Genomic DNA, 18,885 nt, shown 5'->3' with positions numbered 1-18,885 from the left:
CTCTTATGAACTGTTTCTATATTAACTAGTGTCACTGTCCCCATATTATACTGTGCCCACAATGTAGTTTGCCACTGCCTACCTAATAAACTATATTACTTTTGCACTCCAATGTACTGTACCACTGTCCCCTCTAATGTACTGTACCACTGTCCTCCTCTAATGTACTGTACCATTGTACTCTCTAATGTACTGTACCACTGTCCTCTAATGTAGTGATTTTCAACCTTTTTTGAGCCGCTGCACACTTTTTATACTTAAAAAATCCCGGGGCACACCACCAACCAAAATGGCACAAAATGACACTAAAACAGTACATATTATACATATAGTTAATAATATAGATTCTAAATGTATTTATACTCACTCAGTGTGAAACCTGGGCCTGTTTTCTTCTCCCCCCTGCTTCTCTCCACCATACTTCTCCCCCCTGCTTCTCCCCCCTGCTTCTCTCCTGTGCTTCTCTCCACCATGCCTCTCCCCCCTGCTTCTCTCCTGTGCTTCTCTCCACCATACTTCTCCCCCCTACTTCTCTCCTGTGCTTCTCTCCACCATACCTCTCCCCCCTGCTTCTCTCCTGTGCTTCTCTCCACGTAGCCCACACATTGATTGGATGCGTGCATCACGGCCCGCCGCAGCGCACCACGCAACCGCCCACATTATAATCCGCCACTGATCGCTGCGCATTGCCGGGGAACAAAACACAGGGGCACCATAGTTTGGGGATGTTTCCCCGCGGCACACCTGACCATGTGTCGCGGCACACTAGTGTGCCGCGGCACACTGGTTGAAAATCACTGCTCTAATGTACTGTACCATTGTCCTCTCTAATGTACTGTACCACTGTCCTCCCTAATGTACTGTACCACTGTCCTCCCTAATGTACTGTACCACTGTCCTCCTCTAATGTACTGTACCACTGTCCTCCTCTAATGTACTGTACCACTGTCCCCTTTAAACTGACATGTCAGTTTTCTGCGGCGCTGCTAGGGATCACGGCCGGAGCGTATACTATGTGTATACACTCCGGCCGGGATTCCTCAGAAGGCAGCACTACGTAAGCGCCGTAGAAATCACAGCCATTGTTACAACGGCCAAGATTACTACGGAACTTATGTAGTGTGAACATAGCCTTAAACACCAAGTTTTACTTATCTCTTCTTACATCACATCCCATGCACCCAGGACACACATATACATTCCATGCACCCAGGACACACAGCACTTACTGTAATTGCAGGGAACCTCTGAGGCGGCCATCTCTGGTGCAGCTCTCTGGTCTTCTCCTCACAGTCGGACTCTGGGCCCCTCCTCTTTTTCTGTCCCGACATCAGAGAACAGGAAGCAGCTGGAGGAGGTAGTGAGGGTGCGCGGGAGGGGCCCGGGCAGTGAGGAGGAGGCCCTGTCTGTGTCTCTTCTGCCAAGGTATAGAGTGAGCAGACACACAGACAGGAAGCTGCAGTGTCTGCCCTAAGTGCAGAGGCCGCTACTTCTGGGCAGCCTTAAAGTGACAGAGCGGCCTAATTAACATCCGGCCTCTACAGCCCTTAAGTGTACAGGGGGGAACCAGCCCGGGTGGACCCCAGCCTTGGTGGGCACGGGAGCAACCGCCCCCTTTGCCCCCCCTAATTTTGCTTCTGATCTGCTCTGTATCATTTATCACAAAGCAGCATGCTGTTATCACCTCTCTCAGCTTAAATGTCCCAATAAAGATATATATATATGTATCAAAATATATGACAGGGAGATGGTGATGTAGACTGGAGGGGCTGGTCAGAGGCGGTGACATCACTCAGGGGGTGGGGCTGTAGCTCAGAGATAATATCCAGCCAGGCTTCTTCCTGATATCAGAGGGAGCAGTGAGGAAGCTGGAGACAATACACATTGTGCAGTTCTAATTTCAACTTCCTGTCAAGGGTGGAGTCACGCTAAATCCAGTAATTTTAGTGATAACACTGTATTAGTAAGTTGTATAGCTAGGGGTGATAGATTTATTGGAATAAAAATCTTCTAATACAGCATAACCTCAGGATCTTCACACAGGGAAAACACCCACTATGGGCAATAAAGAATGCTCAAAAAACTATACTGTAAAAGGGTGAGAGGTTTTCCTTGTAAGCTCGCAATAAAAAGGGGAACTCCGGGCAGCCTTGTTAAAGCGAATGTACCATCAGCGAAAAGATGCTGGTGACGCGGTCCTTTTTTTGCATCGCCTCCCAGTTCCCGCGCTTGACGCTGGTCTTTTGCCGAGCACCAGCCGGTCGACCCCCATTGTGACGAAAACCCCTCCCCCCATGTGACGCGGCTCCATGAGAATCAATACAGCTACTTCACAGAGAGACGGGGACATCATGACATTGGAGGGGACGGGTTGATGCTCAGGAAAAGACCAGCGGGAACTGGGAGGCAATGCAAAAAAAGGACTGCACCACTGGCATCCCTGCACTAAGTATGGTAAAAAAAAAAAAAAAACACAGCGATGTACCTGATGGTACATTCGCTGTAAGAAAAAAGAAAAAAAAACAAACAAACAAACAAAAACTTGCAAACAATGTAAGGTTCTTACTATAGATGAGTGAATCTGCAGTAGTAACTTCATTGTGCTCAGCATTCGGCTTTTGGGCTGTTACTTTTGAACTCCGCTCTGGGTGCCTGGAAAAGCTGGATGCGGTCCTAGTTTTGCAGGAGTATATCCAGCTTTTCCAGACACCCAGAGCGAATGGGAGTGGAGCTCAAAAGCAGTAGCCTAAGGCGGCCGAGGGTAATGAAGCACTTTATCCAGGGGTGGATTCCTCCTTTCCTGGACAGGTAGATAACCCCGCCTCTAAGCACGTTCCCATCACCCCCTCTGACCCTTTGTTTGCCACCACCTGTTAGGAATGGTCACACGCACATTCAACGCCAATGAAAATTCTCAGACACAAAAGTGATTTGGCAAAAGTAGTCCTATTTATTTACAAATGGTCAGAGCCAGATTCCAATAAAATCACGGTTATGAAACTCAGCTTAACAAAAAGCAAATGGTTTATTGGGATTTTTTTTTTTTTTTTTTTTGAATGGAACATTAACTTTTTTTTTTTTTCCGGAAAATGCTCTTGTTATGATGACCCAAAATTCATTACAGTAACTTTCTCCCGGGTGTCTGGTGTCCGCTCAGTGGCTCTCTCCTTTCTTGCCTACAACCTGCAAGGGACAACGAAAAAGTTACCAATATTTAAAAGGGACAGTAACTATACAAACAAGTAAAGTAGGGACAGCAACTATAGAAACAGTACAAATAAATACAAATCACAGAGTAAGTTAGTCCTGTACACCTGTATAAAAAATAGTTTTTAAGTCAACTGGTTTCTGAAAGTTACACAGGTTTTTCATTTTCTTCTATTTTAAAACCTCAAGTATTCCAGTACTTATCAGCTTCTTTATGTCCTGCAGAAAGTGGTGTATTCTTTCCAGTCTGACACCGTGCTCTCTGCTGCCACCTCTGTCCATATCAGGAACTGTCCAGAGCAGTAGCAAATCCCCATAGAAAACCTCTCCTGCTCTGGACAGTTCCTGACATGGACAGAGGTGGCAGCAGGGAACACTGTGTCAGACTGGAAAGAATACACCACTTCCTGCAGGACATACAACAGCTGATAAGTACTGGAAAACGAGTTAAATATAAGTCTGTACAACATTCTTATACCAGTTGAATTAAAACATTTTTTTCTGCAGAGTACCCCTTTAATTTGGGATCAACCTACTGCAATCTGGCCAGGGCTTTTGGCCGTAATACGGACGTAAAAAATTCATCTGCATTATGCTAACAATAAGTCATCAATTTTGTGGATCTGCTAAAACCTGGCCACCGATACAGAGCGATTATTACTGGAGTCAATGTATAACTCATGTACAATATCTTCCCTCAAGTGCAGGGGTAGGGAACCTTGGCTCTCCAGCTGTTGCAAAACTACAACTCCCATCATGCCTGGACAGCCGAAGCTTTAGCTTTAGCCCTGCTCCTGTGGCCCTGGGCTGTACTGTATTGTTTCATCTTACATCTATACAGACTATACTTAATCAAGAACCCTAGGATTTACGGCCTCACACGATAAACTATTATAGTGCAATTTCCTCCATTCCGCCCGCCATATAACAATTCATCGATAATCCTATTTCTTTCCTATTTCCCCTTGCAATGAGATAAGTGTTAAGTGACAGGTTGCTATGGACATGACCTCTCCATAAATGACCCCCCAGCTCCCCACTTACTCTCTTGAAGTCGTTCATATTTGTTGCCTGTACCGGAGTCCCGATGAAAGTGAAGTATGTGATTCTTGTCGCCTCCTCGTCACCCTGATTGGACTGGACAAATAGCTGAAAGAAGAATGATTAGCGGCCGGTTAAGCAGACACTGGGGGATACAGATGATAAATCTGGTGTGAACGCACTTTTGTGGGATCAGGTGGCCGGGCAATAAAAGACATAATTTAATTAGTTCACGTATAAATTAGCCTAACAAATTTCACAGATTCCGCAAATTGAAACTGTCCTAGCAATGTCACTTTGGAGCAGCCACCTGTGTGCCGCCCCGCAGAATGGGTTATTTAAAGACTGGTGGATGTTACCGAGCAGAAATGGAAACTTAAAAATAATTTATCTATGAGAGCCGGAAGCAATGAAGCACGCTAATGGGCCCGACGCGGCCTCGCCAATTACGGCCAAGAAAAAGGACCTTCACAGAACGGCCCTTACTGCCCACAAAGTGTGTGTTAACCCTATCATGAATCAATGGATTCTATGTCTCCATAATCATGGTGCTTACATGGTGGCACAGACTACTGGGTCAGGCAAAAAAAAAAAAAAAAGTAAAAATACTGACAGTGCTCTCTGACGCCACCTCTGTCCAGAGCAGGAGAGGGTTTTCTATGGGGATTTGGGCTCTGGACAGTTCCTGACATGGACAGAGGTGGCAGCAGATAGCACTGTGTCAGACTGGAGAGAATACACCACTTCCTGCAGGACATACAGTAACATAGACTTGAGATTTTTTATTAAAAGCTAATTCCAAATCTTTGGCACTAGTTGATTTGAAAGTTGTTTTTTTTCCCCCGCTGGAGGACCCCTTTAACCCCTTAACGACAAAGGGCGTATATTTACACCCTGTTGTCGTTAAGGACGTTCAGAGCGGGGCCGCACGGCGACCCCGCTCTGAACCGCGGCGGTCTCGGGTGCCGCTTGTAGCCCGGGACCGCAGGTATTAGCAGGCACGGTCCGATCGCCGTGCCCGCTAATACAGTAATCAGATGCAGCTGTCAAACATGACAGCTGTATCCGATTACCGGATTCAGCCGTTCCCTGGTGTCTAGTGGCGGAGATCACTCCCCCGGGATGTTATCCCAGAGGAGCGATCTCCGTAACTGAAGCCGGCCGGGGACCGCTCCAAGATGGCGCCGTCCCCGGCTCGGCACTCGTTTACTTCCGGCTGCAGCAGCCGGAAGTAAACGAGTGCCTATCTCATGGATCTCTGCAGCATATCTATGCTGCAGAGATCTCTATGAGAGATCAAAGCACTTATACTAGAAGTCCCCAGGGGGAATAACCCTAACCCCAGGGGGGCTTCTAGTATAAGTGTAAAAGTAAAAAAAAAGTGTCATTATTAATAAAAAATCCCCCTCCCCTAATAAAAGTCTGAATCACCCCCCTTTTCCCAGGTTACAAATAAAAGTAAATAAATAAATAAATAAATAAACAAACAAACATGTTTGGTATCGCCGCGTGCGTAATCGCCCGAACTATTAATCACATTCCTGATCTCGCACGCTAAACTGCGTCAGCGCAAAAAATCCCAAAGTGCAAAATTGCGCATTTTTGGTCGCATCAAATCCAGAAAAACTGTAATAAAAAGCGATCAAAAAGTCGTATATGCGCAATCAAGGTACTGATAGAAAGATCACATCATGGCGCAAAAAAATTACACCTGACACAGCCCCATAGACCAAAGGATAAAAGCGCTATAAGCCTGGGAATGGAGCGATTTTAAGGAACCTGTATTTGTTAACAATGGTCTGAATTTTTTACAGGCCATCAGATACAATATAAGTTATACATGTTATATATCGTTGTAATCGTAACGACTTGAGGAACATATATAACAAGTCAGTTTTAACCCAGGGCGAAAGGCGTAAAAACACATTTCCCCCAAATAAACAAAATGCGTTGTTTTTTTTCAATTTCACCACACTTTGAATTTTTTTCTGGTTTCAGCCTGTCATTGCAAAGTACAATTAGTGATGCAAAAAATAAGGGCTCATGTGGGTCTCTAGGTGGAAAAATGCAAGTGCTATGACCTTTTAAGGACAAGGAGGAAAAAACAAAAACACAAAAATCGAAATTGGCTCTGTCCTTAAGGGGTTAATCTATCCCTATGTTGGTGGTGAGTTTCCAGGTAGCTTGTGTATCCGGAAAACAAAACCACTGAAGAATCAACTACAGATAAAGGAAGGACAGGTTTCCTGGGACTGGTTCCTTTATTTGTTTCTGACAGACATGCTGGCGACTACCCACGTCTGCACTACTTACCGTTACACTGTTTACATTCTGGAACTTAACATAGCGCAGCTGTATGATGCCGTCCTCCTTAATATCATCCGCCGTTAATTCAAGAGCCTGGGTGGGTTCACTCCTCATCGCTTCATCAAAATCCATGGATCGGGGGAGGTTTATGAAGATTTTTACATATTTTGGACCTTGACCTGCACAGAAAATAGAACGGTTATGTGAACCACATCAGCACAAAGGGTATAATCGCTAGGAATTTCTCACAGACGTTTCAAAAGTTTTGATCAGTCGGGACCTCAATGTTAAGATCCCCCCTCCCCCATATTATTACATACAGTAAGGAGGAGTGCTTGGTTGAGCTAAGCCTTATGCTTTTCCCAGTAGTATCCTCAACTGATCTAAGCTTTGACATGCTTTTAGAGTAACAAACCATTTAATTTGATATCTGATCCCAACTACCTTAAAGGGGTTATCCTTGAACGGTTCTCGGGGTTGGGTGTGGGTTCAGCAGCTGTGTTCCAATGAAGTTAATGGAGCAGAGTTGTGATACCACACAGAACCTGAGGACAAGGGTAGCGATACATAGATTTTTTTAAAGTAACCATGGTTTTCTAAACTCAGATAACCTCTTTAAAGCAGAACATTTTTAAAAGGAAATATGCGATTGAGCATTATCCTAGTTACACAAATCATACAGCTACATGATGAAAATGTTACTGCCTGCAGCAACCACTAGGGGGAGCTCCCGGCATACACAGTTATACAGTGAACTCAATAATACATCTGTGCACATAAACCTCTCAATCTTCCCCTGGGGACTATTCCACCGGACGATTATCGTTCACATAATCGTTAACGATTAACGATCTCAAACGACCACTATTGCGAAAGACCTGAAAACGTTCACTCATTTCCATGGACCGATAATCGTTACTTATGATCATATTTGCGATAGTTTTTTATTCGCTATTTCTTCGCTATTGCGTTCGTATCTACTGCGAATGACGGATTGATGTCTTATTCAATGCGAACAATTTGCGAACGTTTTGCGAACGAGCAACGATAAAAATAGGTCCAGGTCTTATAAAGCGATCAACGATTTCTCGTTCGGTCGTTAACTGCATTTCAACCGAACGATTATCGTTTAGATTCGAACGATTTAACAATAATCTGAACGATAATCGTCCGGTGGAATAGGGCCCTTAGGATGGGTTCACCCTGCGTTTTTCCAGTCCGTTTAATGTCTCTGTTTTATGGCAAAGAAAAGATACAAAAATGGATGCAACTGTGTGCCATCCGCTTAGATGGGTTTTTTCATTGACTTACATTAATTTAAAAAAAACATTTAAAAAAAAAAAAAAAAAAGAAGATTTTTACATTTTTAAGTGTGCACAAAAAATGGTTGACCGCGTTTTTCTGTATGTTAAAAGTAACGGTTAAAAAAGGGATCAGTTACATGGACTGCAAACACACAGTGTGAACCCAGTCTAATATTCTGCCAATTAAACAATGATATCGATGGTGAGATTACAGCCTGACTCTTCATAAAAATAAAAATATAAACTGTTTTTTTTTTCTAACAAGAGCCCTGGTTCCTTAAGGGGAATCTGTCACTAGGTTTATGCCGCATTAAGTGAGGGCAGCATAAATTAGTGACATAAATGCTGAACAGATTGGTGTATTACTTCCATCATTCTGTTCCGCCGTTCTCCTAATATGCAGGAGAATATGATCCTTGCCACACCCCTCCCCCCACCCTCCAACTGCTGATTGACAGGTGACTGCCTATACACAGCATAGATCGATAACTGCCAATCAGCAGCTGGTGGGCAGTTTTTTGCTTCTCATGAATATCCAGGTCTACTGGGCTCGCGCACATAATGGAGAGGACTACTTATTGTCCATGTTATTCAGAAAGATATCTCTGGATCAGCTGCACAGAACAAGGTAAGTGATCGATCATTCTGTTCAGCTTCTCTGTCAGAAGTTTATGCTACCCTTAGATAGGACACCATAAACCTGCTGACAGTCTCTCAAAATTTTGCCTCGATACCATTGAGTTCACACAAATCTCATGTCAGAGACTGAACAGAGGCCTCTGCAGGAAAGAACTAAACAATCACCAAGGTTATTTGTATAGTATTAAAAAAAAAAAAAAACTATGAACACTTCAGATTTTATTTCCACTTAGACCGTGTGTTCCTTTGTTGCTGCTAAGTGCAGTTAGCTGGAGACCTTGAGGACTGTATCATGCCGGTGCTGTGGGAAGCTGAGTGGGGACGTGGGGGGGAGTGGGCAGGGGAACATAATGGACAATTCTACTCTTGTGCTTTTATGTAAATAGAATAAAGTGAGTCAAAGTGAATACACCATGTCCTGCTGAAAGGGAAACACTGATATCTGTAGGGGATATAACCTGCCAAGGGATGGCGCTTTGGCCATGGGCGGCAAATTCCACCATGTACAACCAGTGGACAGTAAGCAGGATGACCCAAGCATTTCTACTGAAGCCAAAACAGATGTTACATACTAGTGTCAGGAAGATAGAAGACCACTACTTCCTATCATAGTGAAGAGGAGGAGATGGCGGCAGCAGCTACTACCTCCATCACCGATAATGTGGAAGAGATGTTAGCTCCACCCTCAATATGTGACGTCACAGAGGAGGAGAGGGGAGCAGCTTTATTCCACAAAGAGAAGGCGGTAACTTTATCCTTCAGGGACCAAATATAGGGGAAGGCGGCAGACTCCCTCCCCAGGTCTCGTAGTAGGAGAAGGTAGCGACTTTGTTCTATTTTGATGACAAATGGGAAAGGACCGCTACCTCATCCTTAGTAGCTAGATACTCCCTCACTGCAACTAGAGGAAATAAGCCGCTTTCTCCCTTGAATTATGTCAAGTAGGAAAATAAATTATTTTCTCTCCCCCTCCCTTAGGGTCCTATTACACCAACAGATTTATGTGACAGAGCCAAAGCCAGGAATGGATTATATACAGAGAACAGGTAATAAAGGAAAGACTGAGATTTCTCCTCCTTTCCATTCCTGGCTTTGCCTTAAAGTGTCGTTTAAATTTTATTTTTTTTTTTGCAGAAACCAATAGTACAGGCGATTTTTAGAAACTTTGTAATTGGGTTTATTAGCCGAAAAATGTATTTTTTCATGAAAAAGCAGTTTGAAGATCTCCCCCGTCATGATTGTCTCCCCCGTCATGATTGTCTATAGAGAGGGGAGGGGTTGAGGAAGATGAGGCACCAAAAAAAGGACAGCAAAGAGTTAATTTACAGCTACATCACCGGACTATTTTCTCTGAAGTCAGCACTGACCTCTGAATACCGGCTTTCACACAGGTCCCGCTGTGTAATCCTTTGTTCTCTGCTGCAGGCTAATCTCCCTCCTCCCCTCTCCATAGAACAGACAGGGCCGACTGATGTAAAAGAGTCGAGATTTCCTGATAATGAGCAGTGGATGACAGAAGGGAGAGGGGGGGGGGCATATTTGCCTAATAAACTCAACTACAAAGTTTCTTAAAATCGCCTGGGCTATGGATTTCTGCAAAAAAATTAAATAAAAATACGAGAGTGACACTTTAACCTCTTAAGGCCTCATGCCTGTACATCATGCGTCCGCAAGAGGTGTTCAGAGCGGGGCCGCGCAACGACCCCGCTCTGAACCGCCGCGATCCCGGGTGCCGTGTGTAGCCCAGGACCGCGGCTATTAGCGGCCACGGTCCGATCGCCGTGCCCGCTAATAAGGTAATCAGATGCAGCTGTCAAAGTTGACAGATGCATCAGATTACCTTCTGCAGCTCTTCCCTGGTGTCTAGTGGCGGAGATCGCCCCCCCCCGGGAGGTTGTCCCGGGGGATCGATCTCCGTGTCTGGTGCCGGCCGGGGTCTCTGCCAAGATGGCGCTGATCCCGGCTCGGCACTCGTTTGTTTTCGGCTGCAGCAGCCGAAAGCAAGCGAGTGCCGATCTCATTGATCTTTGCTGTATAAATATACAGCAAAGATCTCAATGAGAAATCAGTGCACTTATACTAGAAGTCCCCCAGGGGAAATAACCCTAACCCCAGGGGGGCTTCTAGTATAAGTGTAAAAAAAAAAAAAAAAAAAAAAGTGTTCTCATTACTAAAAAGCCCCCTCCCCTAATAAAAGTTAGGATCACCCCCCTTTTCCCAGGTTTTTAATAAAAGTAAATAAATAAACATGTTTGGTATTGCCGCACGCGTAATCGCTTGAACTATTAATCACATTCCTGATCTCGCACGGTAAATGGCGTAAGCGCAAAAAAAAAAGTGCAAAATTACGCATTTTTGGTCGCATCAAATCCAGAAAAATTGTAATGAAAAGCGATCAAAAAGTCGTATATGCGCAATCAAGGTATCAATAGAAAGAACACATCATGGCACAAAATATGACACCTCAATAAGCCCCATAGACCAAAGGATAAAAGCGCTATAAGCCTGGGAATGGAGCGATTTTAAGGAACATATGTTTGTTAATAATGGTTTGAATTTTTTACAGACCATCAGATAAAAGAAGAGTTATACATGTTACATATCATCGTAATTGTAACAACTTGAGGAACATAAATAACAAGTCAGTTTTACCCCAGGGCAAACGGCGTAAAACCCCAAATAAAAGAAATGCGTTTTTTTTTTTCAATTTCACCACACTTTGAATTTTTTTCTGGTTTCGCAGTGTACTTTATGAAAAAATTCAGCCTGTTATTCCAAAGTACAATTAGTGACGCAAAAAATAAGGGCTCATGTGGGTCTCTAGGTGGAAAAATGCAAGTGCTATGGCCTTTTAAGCACAAGGAGGAAAAAACGAAAACGCAAAAATTGAAATTGGCCCCGTCCTCTAAAGGTTAAAAAAATCTGTCAGATAATCTGTTGGTGTAATAGAGCCCTTACTGGTGTTCTATAGGAGACTACATTTATGGCTTATAAACACGAAAGAAAAGATCAAAGCTGAGATACCCGAGGTCCCTGGGACCATTGTTTTTGTGGACAGACAGGTGATACAGCGCCAGAGGGAACTAATATGGCTGACAATGGTAGCTGGTCCAGATGCAGGAAATCTCAGGATAACATTCCATGTTTCCTTAAGTCAGAAATAATAACATATAGACAAAAACAATGTGTCTGTCAGGGACGGCTGTGGCCATCACATGCACTCCCATCTAAACATGCTACTTTTAAAAGAGTACTCTTTTTCCTCAAACTCAGCTGGTTTCAGAAAGTTATATAGATTTGTCCTTTAAAAATCTCCAGTCTTCCAGTACCTACCAGCTGCTGTATGTCCTGCAGGAAGTGGTGGATTCTTGCCAGTGTGACAGTGCTCTCTGCTGCCACCTCTGTCCATGTCAGGAACTGTCCAGAGCAGCAGCAAATCCCCATAGGAAACCTCTCCTGCTCTGGACAGCTCTTCACTGGTGTACCCCCTTAAACAGTCTCTTTCCTGAAGGTCCCTTATCTAGGTCCTTGTGCACATAAGGCTTTAAAGGTTGATATCGCCATGTGTAATAGATCCAGTTATCGGCTGAAGAAATCCTTGGGTGTCTGGCGACGACATCTGTTTATCAGCTGCACATGTCCGCGAGTAATAGGAGATGGCAGGGGTGAATGATCCAGCAATGGCTGGTGCAGTACTGCACGCACAATGATCAGCACTGTTCTGCTAGATATTGGGCACAGGTATATCCATGGTAAAGGGCCCGGAGATGGACAGATTCCAGAATGTTCATATAAAAAAAAGAGGCTAAACCTCACTCACCATTATCAGGTCCCTGGAGCTTCATTGAGTACAGCTTCACCGGCTGGTTGAAAGCGACAGTGATCAGGAGCTGGAGGCAACAAGACAAGGGGTTATTAGGAAGGAAACATGACGACACTGATACTATATTGTTACAACCAGCACAAGACTATAAGTAACCTAATGACCGATATAGGGAAGAGCGATGATGATGATATAAAGGACATATCTGAAAGAACAGCAGCACATGGAGACCACTGCTATCATCTGTGTATTCTGGTTTGCTGTTCTTTGTATTATAAAGAGGAATACAGTTTTCTAGTATAAATTCCTTAATGGTTTTCATGAACTTTGCCGGCATTTAATAGGAACCATCAGTGTTCACCAGTGTGGGGATCAGGATGGTCACAAAGGTGACGGCTGGCTGCAGTATGTGTATGAGTGCTGCATCTTGTAGGAAACCAGTTATCCCCAGACTCCGCTCTTATATACATACAGATTTATAAAACTTTCACTATACAAAGTCATTTTTCTGCTGAGCAGGGGCCCAGATCGTGACATGTCAGGTCCGCTCAGCCAGTGTGAGTGGACCTATAGATGCCAGTCAGTAGTATTGCATGTAGCTCCAGGTCCACAGATGCCACTATGGACGTTTGAATTACATTTCTCTGAAAGGAGTTATCCAGCACTACAAAAACATGGCCACTTTCTTCCACAGACAGCCCCACTCTTGTCTCCAGCTTGGGGCGGGGGTTTTCTGCTCCGTTGCATTGAAATGAATGGAGCTTAATTGCAAACCGCACCTGAACTGGAGACAAGAGTGGGGCTGTCTCAGAAAGAAATGACGATGTTTTTGTAGCGCTGGATAACCCCTTTAAGCCGTAAGAGACAAGTAGAACCTGCAATGAATGTATTACCGTTACAATATATGGCATTATCCTCTATAAATATGGCAGACCTGGGGCTATGGTCACTACAGCGACAACCTGCAGTAACTCCACCCCAGACCATGCTGTACCCAGACTCTGTGGGCTACCAGTCATTGAGCTCCTTCAGCCAATAACCAGCACAAGGAGCCCCTCATCCGCCCCACACACCTGCTCAGGCAGACAGCTTCTCAGGGCCCTATTCCACGAGACTATTATCGTTCGCATAATCGTTAACGGTACACAATCCAAACGACCGCTATTACGAAAGACCTGAAATCGTTTACCCATTTACATGGAAAGATAATCGTCACTTATGATCGTTCTTGTGGCCGTCTTGTCGTCGCTATTGCGTTCGTCACTACTGCGAACGACCTCTTACTCAATGCGAACGATTTGCGAACGAGCAACGATAAAAATAGGTCCAGGTCTTCTTAAACGATCAGCGATTTCTCGTTCAGTCGTTAACTGCTATTCAACCGATCGATTATCGATTAGAACCATTTAACGATAATCTGAACGATAATCGTCTGGTGGAATAGGGCCCTCAGTCATGTGTACCCCGTGAAAGCGTCTGACCTCACACAAGCATCTATACACTGCTTACCTGCTCATCACAGTCCGATTCAAGGTACGTCGGGTCTTTCCGTAAACAGTTCTCAAAGCCGTGGTCGTCACTTTCATTGAGACATTCACATCCAGCTTTATTTATAAAAGGCATTAAATCCATCTACAAGAAAGAGAAATGCTTTGTGTTATTAGAGAACTGAAGAGGTTATAAGGACTTATGTACCCCGCCATCATACCCAAAATCCCCCATCCCAACCCCTTCAAAAGGTACACTCCCTTCTTGGACTCAAGATAAATAATTTTGCAAATTCAGGAAACTTGTCTGTTCCTCCTGATAGGCTGCTCTTTGACAGCTCGTTGTCAAGGTTACAGACTACCACTCTGCTCTAAAAGCATTGGTCTGGCAGGTGCATATATAACTATAATGTAGATGTAAAGCGATATAGGGGGAGATTTATCAAACATGGTGTAAAGTGAAACTGGCTCAGCTGCCCCTAGCAACCAATCAGATTCCACCTTTTATCCATCACAGACTCTTTGGAAAATGAAAGGTGGAATCTGATTGGTTGCTAGGGGCAACTGAGCCAGTTTCACTTTACACCATGTTTGATAAATCTTCCCCTATATCTATATATACACACCAGGCAGACCACTGTAATGTAATGTATCCTTGCTCCCCTTTCCATTCCCCAGTCCGAGACCACTCTGCTCTAAAAGCTAGAGCAGAGTGGTCTCGGACTGGGGAATGGAAAGGGGAGTAAGGATACATTACAGCCCTCAGCACTGCAGGCAGCCCATGCACTAGAATGGGGTCCCGCTGATTATAAAGTGATGGCACATCCCCCCTGCCACACTGACTCTAGTTAGAGACCAATGTAGTGAGAGATGTAACTAATGACTTATGGGCCCCAGTGCTAAACCTGTAACAGGGCCTCCTGTCTCCTATGTACTATGTACTATGAATAAGACTAGGCTCTCCCTATGGAGTGAGGGTACCATGCGGCCGCAGTATTATAGAGCTGTGGATACAGCCCGAGTCAGGTCACCGTATCATTACGTACGTAGCCTTTAGGAATATCTGTGTCCTCGTTGTTCCCGGGATCATTCTCTAAGTGCTGTTTAATCTTCTCCTCTAGGCCGGCAGCGTCTGCCCCTTGGTACTGGTCGATTTTCACTTTATTTCGAAAGAATAAAAACGTAGGCGTTGCGGATATATTATTGGCTGCAGCTGTACCCTATAGTGGAAAGTGCAAGAAAATACTGGGTTATAAGGTATCAGCAGGAACAGTCCCCAAACCAGCGGATTAGAGGGTCATCACTGTGTAAGCTACGTAGCTGGCAAACAGGGGGAGGAGGGGCATGCCGCTGCCAGACAACTCTAGCGGTGGCTTACTGCCCTGAAGACAAAAGGGTCGGGCAGGTGACATCCAGCACATGTCCTCTACCTTATCATCACCTCATATATAGTAAAGGGGCACTCCAGAGTAATTTATACATTGTTTTATGATGACTGGCAGCAGTCAAGGGCAACATAGCCTTCTTTGCTGCCACCAATATTCACATCAGGATATCCAGCAAACTAGAGACCTATTACACGATCCAACTGAACTGTACGCTTAATCAACGCTCGCTTACCAAGCCTATAGTTGGGTGGGCGGGGTGGAACTGACCGCGTTCGCCATGTGCATGTAGCCCTTGCTTTAAAGGGGTACTCCCCCCAAGAGCTAAAAAAATGAAATGCTCCCAAACCTAGCTGGCCTTACTCACCAAGTCCCCCTGAGTATTTTGAGACGTCTCCCATCTTTCTAGCCACGGGCGATTCCAGGGGGGGGGGGGGTTTGGGCGGAGCTAGCCGCGGGCGATTGCGGGGGGGGGGTTTGAGCTAGCCGCGGGCGATTGCGGGGGTGTGGTGGTGGGGGGGCGGAGCTAGCCACGGGGGATTGCGGGGGGGCGGAGCTTGCCCGGGGGGGGGTGCCGCGGGTGAGTGCGGAGGCTATGCTGCGGGTGAGTGAGGGATGCCACGGGTAATGGGGGGGGCGGTCGGTTGTGGGGCGGGGGGGGAGGGGCTGTGTGCTGCGGGTGAGTGCTGGACGGTGTCGGGAGGCTCTGGACACAGGGGGTGAGCTCTGGGCTGGGGGTGAGCGGGTGGCTGCTGTCACAGCTGCGCTGATCACCGTCTCCCTCTGTAACAGCAGCCACCCCATCAGTGTTCTCAGTCACTTCACTGTGCTGGGACTGAGGACACGTGATGCCGACACGGAGGGTGGGGGCCAGGAGCAGGGAGCGTGTCGGTGTGGACTGAGGTCTGATGATTCTATGTAATCTGTGGGGGTGAATGCAGCTGGATAACAGCAAAACTGTGCAGAATCCATACTAACTTTATATTGGAAAGATGGAAAGCTACGGGTGGGCAACGTATTAATGCAAAAATAATTTTGTGGGGGAATACCCCTTTAAGGCTATGTTCAAAAACTGCATGAACGACGGCCGCTGTTGCAGCGAAAAATTGCATTGATTTCAATGCACTTTCGCTGGAAATAATTGACATTTCAATTATTACCATGGCTGTAGCAAACAATGGCCATTGTTCAATACATTGTGCGAACAATGGCTGTGGTTTGCATTGATTTCAATGCCACGCTTTTTTATGACGCGGCCGTTCTTGTGATTATGGGTAGCTTCACACGTACCATATCGCTGCGTATTTAACGCTGCGTTTTTATCGCGCGTATTTGGTGCGATTTTTACATGCGAGTTTTGATTTTCACATGAAAATCATGTGAAAATCAAAACTCGCATGTAAAAATCGCACCAAACACGCAGCGATAAAAACACAGCGTTAAATACGCAGCGATACGGTACGTGTGAAGGCACCCTAAAGGGGTACTGGGGGTATTTTATTGGCCAGGGAGGGGGTGGATATAGAGGCCGCCGGTCACTTGCCTCCCCGGTTCCATCGCCGGGTCGTGGATCTTGCCGCCCCATTCTCCCATCCCGCTGCCGCTTGAGATGTGACGTCTCAAGGCAGCTCAGCCATTCAGCGGCATCTCAATCCGCAGCTAAGACCAGGAAGCGCCAGCCAGACGGAAGAACGAGGCGGCGCAATCCGGGACCCGGCTGCAGTAACATGAAAGATGACAAATGACTGACAGGCAGCAGGCGGGCGGCCATAGGGCAGGCACTTACTTGGCACTGATGTACATCTACTTCCAGAAAGACGGCTTGTGGATATTTGTTGCTCAGCGATGTGAACACCGGCGCTATCCTGACACAGGGGGCGCACCTGCAACACAGCAACCATGAGACATTAGGCATAAAGCAACGGATGGAGGAGGAAGACAGGCAGGACGGTGACCGCAGCAATCCAATTGTCCTAATAGGGATTAGACTAAACAGCCCATCTTATTACTAAGCCTGGATCAGCAGCCATGATTCACCGGCCTGAGGGGGGCGACAGCGCAATATATGTAGCACATGGAGGATAGGAGGGGATCAGCACTAACAAGGACCCAAGAAAGATAATAGCTACTACATTTTACAGAACTGCTGAACTAAGACAACCCATCAATCAACACGTTACATCCTGTATTATACTCCAGAGCTGCACTCACTATTCTGCTGGTGGGGTCACCGTGTACATACATTACATTACTGATCCTGAGACATCCTGTTTTATACTCCAGAGCTGCACTCACTATTCTGCTGGTGGGGTCACTGTGTACATACATTACTTATCCTGTATTATACTCCAGAGCTGCTCTTTTAAAGGGGTTTTCAGGATAAGAAAAACACTGTCATCAAACAACAGCGCCACCCTTGTCCTCAGCATGTGTGTGGTATTGCAGCTTATTCCCATTGAAGTGAATAGAGCCAGGCTGTAATACCTCACATGATCTGCAGACAGGTGCGGAGCTGTTTTTGGATAATAGTATCTGTGCTTTGCTAACCCTTTCTAACCCCTATAATACAGCAGGCTTCAGAGCTGAAATCCCCCAGCCTTCTCCATCAGGCTGCATGCAGAGATCAGGGATGTGTATGTGAACACACTTGCTGACGGTTTCCAGTGAACTATGATTACAGCTCTGGAGTTCTATACAGTGAGTGTATATAGCGCCCCCTATAGTCGTGGCTGGTAAGCAGTCTGTATACTATTGTCTCACCAGTGCAGTCAGTGAATGGGAACAAGGAGCAGCAGAGGCCCGAGGTCAGCCAGGGGGCTCCATGGACTCTATCATCCGCCTCTATGGTCACTACCACCCCCATCTTACCCTCTCATGGTGAACTTGACCACACTGAGCCTGGAGCCGGCCGAGCTGAGCTCCGGCTGGAATTCCGCGTCTCCCCCGATCACCTTCACCCCCACCATTTTCCGGCACTGCTTCCTCTATACACCGGCACCACAATTCACTCGTTTCTGCCGCGTCACGCCGGGCCCTGACTGTTCCTCAGCCCCACAATGCAACGCGGCAGCATGCCGGAACACGTGACGGCGAGCGGCCGGCGCCATTTTACTGCCTGGCAAGAATGACAACGTCCCTCTCTAGGCAGGCTTACAGTCACGTGACTCGAAACGATCACCTGACTTACGCGCGCCTCTAGCGTTTAGACTTCGAGAAAATGGAGGAGTGAGGAGGGGGGGGGGCAGAATGAGGATTATGAGACTGTAGGAGGAGGCGGATGGTTGTGAGAGGGGTTTGTGAGGGAGGTGATAGGACAAGCTCTTCAGGGTACATTTGCAGTGATGGCTAACCTTGACACTCCAGCTGTTGCACAACTACAACTCCCATAATGCCTGGGCAGCATAAGCCATATCTTTGGTTGTTCAAAGCTCATAGGAATTGTAGTTTTGCAACAGCTGTAGTGTCAAGGTTAGCCATCTCCTTAAAGGGGTTATCCAGCGCTACAAAAACATGGCCACTTTCCCCCCTCTCTTGTCTCCAGATTAGGTGGGGTTTCATACTCAGTTCCATTTAAGTAAATGGAGCTTAAAGGGGTTATCCAGCACTACAAAAACATGGCCACTTTTTCCCCTCTCTTGTCTCCAGTTCAGGTGCGGTTTGCAAAACCCCACCCAATCTGGAGACAAGAGAGG

General features: G+C 46.0%; 1 protein-coding gene across 1 annotated transcript; it reads right to left on the bottom strand.

The window, feature by feature from the left end:
* Positions 1–2,927: 2,927 nt before the first annotated feature.
* TXNL1 (thioredoxin like 1) lies at positions 2,928–18,276 on the bottom strand. Its single transcript, XM_069964798.1, has 8 exons — positions 18,062–18,276; positions 16,980–17,076; positions 14,855–15,028; positions 13,831–13,953; positions 12,319–12,388; positions 6,562–6,734; positions 4,252–4,356; positions 2,928–3,183 (listed from the first exon to the last, which is right to left on the bottom strand). Exons 1-8 carry the CDS (start codon positions 18,157–18,159, stop codon positions 3,154–3,156), a joined length of 870 nt encoding a protein of 289 aa, XP_069820899.1. The 5' UTR covers positions 18,160–18,276; the 3' UTR covers positions 2,928–3,153.
* Positions 18,277–18,885: the final 609 nt, after the last annotated feature.

The sequence above is a fragment of the Dendropsophus ebraccatus genome, chromosome 3, assembly GCF_027789765.1.
Source record: "Dendropsophus ebraccatus isolate aDenEbr1 chromosome 3, aDenEbr1.pat, whole genome shotgun sequence".
NCBI lineage: Eukaryota > Metazoa > Chordata > Amphibia > Anura > Hylidae > Dendropsophus > Dendropsophus ebraccatus.
The sequence above is the reverse complement of the archived record's forward strand: the minus strand, read 5'-3'. Positions and strand labels throughout refer to the sequence as shown.

Coding starts and splice junctions, on each gene's coding strand:
- TXNL1 (XM_069964798.1), bottom strand. CDS start 18,159: ATGGTGGGGGTGAAGGTGATCGGGGGAGACGCGGAATTCCAGCCGGAG. Junction 12,389..13,830: donor AATCGGACTGTGATGAGCAG/GTAAGCAGTGTA, acceptor TGTTGCCTCCAG/CTCCTGATCACTGTCGCTTT. Junction 4,357..6,561: donor AGAATGTAAACAGTGTAACG/GTAAGTAGTGCA, acceptor TTCTTCTTTCAG/CTATTTGTCCAGTCCAATCA.